The sequence below is a fragment of the Trachurus trachurus genome (genome assembly GCF_905171665.1).
Source record: "Trachurus trachurus genome assembly, chromosome: 13".
NCBI lineage: Eukaryota > Metazoa > Chordata > Actinopteri > Carangiformes > Carangidae > Trachurus > Trachurus trachurus.
Window position 1 is genome coordinate 37842853 of NC_139892.1, and position 6000 is coordinate 37848852.

The window sequence follows — 6000 nt, forward strand, 5'->3', positions numbered from 1 at the left end:
CCTGGAAATGTATGAAATCAAATTCCATACTTTTCTATACTTTCCATACTTGCGTAGGAACCCTGGATCCCCGACTAAATCCATGAAGCTAATGTCAATAGATGCTCATCGAAATGCGGCCGTCGAATATTAGAAATGAGGTTCCGTAAGATAAACAGTTTGTGGCGCTAATTCTCCACTCAGAAACCACAGCAGAAGAAGACGGCGCCATGAGATGATGTCATAAAAAGAGGACCAGTCGAACCTCCAATTAATGTGGAAACAAACCAACGTGGAAACTGTGATGAAATGTGAGAAATCATTTGAACCATTATGCAAAACGACTGCGGTCTGGTGATGATGTAATAACTGTGACAGGGCTGTCTGTGGCAATAAACAGTTTAACGATCCCGAGACGGACTGTGCTACAATGCATTCTGGGTAAATAAAGACCTTGTTTTTTTTAACATAATAACAATTGGCTGGCCAATGAACCACATCTAACTGTTCAGCTGTGTTTGTCCAAGAAGATAATGTTTGAAAATTCAACACTTGATGAGTTTCCATATGTCTGCTTTAGTGATTTCCTCTTGCTTCATTTCTCTTTTTTTTTTTAGTTTGGTGTGCTGTTTGTGCTTGTTTTTACTTTATTAATGCATGGCCCATTTGGCTTGCTTGGTTCAGGATAATTGTAATATTGGAAGAACAGTGGCTGTTGAGGCAGTGACTAATGGGGATCTATAATAAACTAATAGAATATTCTACAAGCAACAACAACAAACAAATGGATTAACAGTCTCCAAAAACTCTCTCATCGCTGTCTATGTAACTATGTTATTGGGTGCGACTCATCAGCACAGGTTTCATGGTTGTTGCCATAGAAACATTGGTGTTAAACTGGATCTTAAAATGGATCGGTCCTTACTTTTGTCACTGTGATAGTAACTCTGAGCCAAACTAATGGTGCGTTCCAGGCTCGTGGTTTTCAGGAAGTTCGGGGTTTGACTGGCGTTCTAGTGCATTTTCACGGGTAACAGGTTGGAAACGGGTCGCCTGGAACGCTACAAAGTCGTAAGTCGTGACTTGAAGTCGTGACTTCAGGGTTCAAAAGCCTGCCGGGAACACGGCGTAAGACTGGACCGGCAGGACAGACCAGTGTGACATGTTTGAAACTAACTTCAAATCGAGCTGCCGGTAATAAACGGAGCAAATAAATAATAAAAAGAGTGCAACTGTGCTACATAGAATGACCCTTTTTTTTTTTTACACTCCTTTTGTTTGTTCCTGTCAGGAAAGAGTGGGATTTTTTTTTTCCATCTATGACTAACACTGAAACTAAATACTGAACCTTATGATCAACTGACTGACACATTTTCCAGTGCTTTTCTCACTGTGTCATCTACGACTCCATCACACAGTCAAACTCCCATATGAGATACATTTAACACAAACAGAGGGTGTATTAACAGAGCTAACAGCCACACTGCTCTTGTATTGTGTGTGTTTGAGTGTGTTTAAAAGACTGTAAATCTCAGTCCTGACTGGGCCTCATTGTGTTTGTACATGAAGAACAAACAGCACACGGTGTGAGGTGGTGCTGTAACCGAGCCCCACTACTTCCTGTTCAACCGTCAGAACCAGGAACTACAGGAAAACGGACGACCGTCACCTCTGCACCTGTTTCTGAAAGAGCCAACATCATTATTCATTATGCCGATGAGAAAAAAAAGTCTGTGAGCGTTCGTGAAACTACAGCACTTCTACAAGAGGCACGCAGCAGCAGCAGGTCAACTATCTAGCACACAGCTGGCAGATGGTGACAGAAACCAACCTACTAACTTCACCTACAGAGGAAACTCACACATGACAGGAAGACACCGCTGCACCCACTGCTGCTTCATACTGACTGACTGAGAACCAACTCCAATAAAGTCATCAGGAGGATCAGAGAATGTCAGTATCAGGGTTCCTACACATTCAAAATTTCAAAATCCCAAACTTTTTCCAGACCCTAATTTCCAGATTTATCGGTAAAAAAATTCAAATAAATTGTGACATTTGATTAATTAGATGTGTATCATGTAAATAAATTGTGAAATTTATTTTATTTTATTTATTAAATTTCATTATTCTGAATTTGTATGCCATTATGTCACCAAATAATTTCCAGGAGATTGTAGCTAGGTATAATAGCGCATACAAGATAATTAACCCAAATAGCTTAAGATAAGACCCAGATAAGAATTAAGATGGATATATTTCCATACAATAGTTTCCATTTTCCATACTTTTCCAGACCTGTAAATGTATCAAATCAAATTCCATACTTTTCCATACTTGCATAGGAACCCTGCAGTATTTATGTTTGAAAAAGATCTGAAAGCAGTTACTGATTACATGTCTGTCAAGTTATTGAATGGTTCATGACAGCTCCATAGTTATTATTATTGCTAGAGCTGTAATTAATAATTCACTTTATTTTATTTATGACTTAGTATTTACTACAGTGTTTAAAATAAAAAATGACAGACTGCTTCACATTAAAAGACATTATTTTAAGGCATGTAAATCCTATAATAGTGAAATAAGTCAATAAATAAAACAAGAGGTACAAAAGTTTCCGTTGGTGAGTTGATTGATAGAAAGATGTGAGATTTTTATATTGATATATGATTTTTCAAAATTCACAAGTTGCAAATCTGCCCTACAAATATTTGTGGTTTTCTTTCTTGCTTGTGCTTTGAGCTCAGAATGTGAATCAGGTTAAATCAACTGTTGGTCAAAGAGGACAAGAAAACGTGACGGTGCAGGACTCCACACTGCCCCTAAATGGAAGCATTTTGCCCCTAGAATTTGAGACAGCGCATGTGAATTTTTTCATCCTCTTGCACATGCGCAACCAGGAAATTTGCTGTCTTTAGAAAGGTTCTATTTATTTACACTGGTTAGACATGAAAGGGGGCGACTCATACAATCTGTTATCTGTCATACATAATGTGTGTGTGAGGCTTATGAATTAAAAGGAAATGTGAATATTTGCTTTGCAAGTTAGTGACGGTGTGCAGTGCACCCCTACATTTTCTGTTTGTGTCTTTATGACTGAATTATTCTGCATACGACCCTGACTAATAGGCAACTCATAGTAACACCTGCATTAGCATCAAAACAAAGAAGCCTAAATTAAAAATGGTAATACATATGTAGTCTAAGAAAAAAAGTGGAAAAGTCAGGGGGCAGGGGCCCACTTTAGTATTCTTTCAGGGGGCCCAGAATTCCTAGCAACGGCCCTGAGGATAATGCTGATTCTACTTCTTAAAGCAGAAGTGAGTGATCCGGTCGTTTTCGCTAATGCTGCGTTCCAGGCAGGCTTTTGAAATCGTAAATTACAGCTTCAAGTCACAACTTACGACTTTGTAGCGTTCCAGGCAACCCACTCGTGTTTTTCCGACCTGTTTTACCGGTGAAAGTCACTATAACGGCCACTCGTAACTTCCGACCGGTGAACTCGTACCAGATCGAACTGGTACCACTTCACGGTCGGAAAAATACGAGTTTCCTTGAACGCACCATAACAGTCCTCGTCGCTACGTCGCCACATTCACGGCGTTCCTTGGCTGCACACACAGCCCTGCATGCCGTTCTCTCTCCTCATTGGATAAAAACTGTAGGATACGATAAATGTTTTCTCCTCGGCTCAGAGCAGAGCAGAGTGACTGACAGACCCGTGTTTCAGACCAAACACTCTATAGAAGTGATTGCTGTCGGAAGATACAACTATTTAAGACTTATATTAACACAAATATATCACTCACTTCTGCTTTAAGTGTGAGGATCTGCTACTACTTTATTAGTCACACATGACAATAATAAATTAGGCTAAATGTAATGTTTTACAGTGTTGGTCCAATAAAAGAAGAACCCTGATAAAAACGCCTTAATAGTCATCAGTTATGGTCAAATACTGAAAATAATCACTATAGTTAAATTATAATAAAATATTTTTGTTATTAAAATGATAAGGAATGGTTGCTTCCCTCCAGTGGCCTCTGTGTTGAAGTGAAACACTGCAACACAACTATTCCGGACACTTGGTTTTATATCAACTTAATAAACCTGATGATTGATATGTATAGCTACATTTCTGATAACCCAGCAGAGAGATCAGGATGTTACTAGGAACGGATATGTGGACCAGTAAACATGGCTGGTTTCTCTCAGGTGTCAGGACACACACACACACACACACACACACTGCTCTGTGAGGACGGTGTTCAGTGTGTTACATTGCTTCACTGGTCCTGAGTTTACTGTCTGTCCATGCCTCACTAGTCGTGAACAGAAGGAGTGCTTTTGGTCAGGCAGCTTTTGGTCAGGCAGCCTTCTCGGTGAGAGCTACTCACACCTGGACCTGGACTACTCTTCCAGTGCAGCTCAGGGAGGATGACACTTATCTTTCTTTTAAAATACATTTAAAACTATGGTTGAGAGACGGTCAAGTATGTGACCATCTGTTCTGAAACTGTAATGAAGGTATTTTATTGTAGCCTATGCACTGTAATATATTGTATTGTATACTGTACTTTATATAAGTAGGCATACGTAGTACTGTTTTGTGTTTGTTTATTTTATTTTTTAATGCATTTTTAATTATTGTAGTGCTCAAGTCACCTGCCCCAGAGACTATACGGTTGAAAATTAGCCAACTTGGCTGAACCGGCATGTTTACAGAAATGTTTATTAATGTGCATTATCTCTGTATATTTAAACCAATAAATGCAAATTCAAACAGGTTGTCTCTTCACCGAGATAACGTTGTGTGTGTGTGTGTGTGTGTGTGTGTGTGTGTGTGTGTGTGTGTGTGTGTGTGTGTGTTTGTGGCGCAGCGGTGTGTGCGCTTTACGCCGCGTGTTTCAGTTTCGCTCCGGTGCTACATTATTTTTTACAGTCTATGGTGCTACAGCAGCAGCAGCAGACCCCCAACCTGCAGCCTCGGCGGTAGAAACAGGCCTGGGGTCGGTGTCCCCCCTCCCTCTCCCTCTCTGACCCATAATACATCCATGCTCTGACCGCGGTAAACTGTCAAACAGCCCCGACTGGAGCCTCCGACACCGACACCGACACACCAGCTCTGCGTCAGGGGGCAACAACACAACACAACACGCAGGAAGGAGGATACTCACACTGTCGACGCTCTGCATCCATTTCCCCTGCTCGGACACGGCGCCCACCGGCCCCAACAGCCCCAACAGCCCCGTCAGCAGCAGCAGCAGCAGCGGGGAGGACCGGGGCCTCGGACCGGGCCGACCCGGTCCCGTGGAGCTCGACATTAGAGGAGGACAGAAGGAGGAAGAAGAAGAAACCAAACCAGCAGCAGCAGCGAAGCCACCGCGACAACTCACAACAAGCCGCCGTGTGCTCTTCCGGGTTCCTGCTGACGTCAGCGGGTGTGGAGTGGTGCGTTCAGGGACGATGGGAAAAAACAACAACCGGACAAGTGATATGATCACTCTAGCCTACAAGAAAAAAACTTTTTTTTTTTTTTTTTTTAAACAACAAGCTGGACAAAGACACAACATTCCTTATACAACTGGTAGTACTTATGGCCAAATTTCATATCCACAAAAAAAAATGGACAGAATCAAAACCCAGCCTGGATAATTTCACACAAGAAATTCTCCAATATGCAACTACAATAAAAGACATTAAAAATAAAAAATAAAAAGCTATGAAAACGAACTGTATTTTTGAAAGATTCAACATAGCCCCTCTTTAAGAACCTTTTACTAGGAAAATGGATTCCTCATCATCTAGCAATGTTTATTTTTATTTTCCTTATTTTTTACTATCATTATTTTTATTGACATTGTCATTTTTGTTTCCTTTTCTCATTAAAGAAAAAAAGGGAAGATGGGAAATTAAATACCACTCTTTATCGTTTTTTTTTTTTAATATATATGAAAAATGTGTATTATTCCTATCGAAAAGTATGTAGTATCTAGCTGTGAGAACCATTGAATAATA

General features: G+C 40.5%; 1 protein-coding gene across 2 annotated transcripts in view; it reads right to left on the reverse strand.

The window, feature by feature from the left end:
- Positions 1-5382, reverse strand: part of LOC310995926 (transmembrane protein 87A) — a 45533-nt gene extending 40151 nt beyond the window's left edge. For both annotated transcript variants that reach the window (XR_014595863.1, XM_083985138.1), the window contains exon 1: positions 5160-5382. Coding sequence is in view for 1 of the 2 variants with exons in the window: in XM_083985138.1 (XP_083841264.1) it covers positions 5160-5306 (147 nt within the window). In the remaining variant the exon portion in view is untranslated. The remainder of the gene's footprint in view (positions 1-5159) is intronic.
- Positions 5383-6000: the final 618 nt, after the last annotated feature.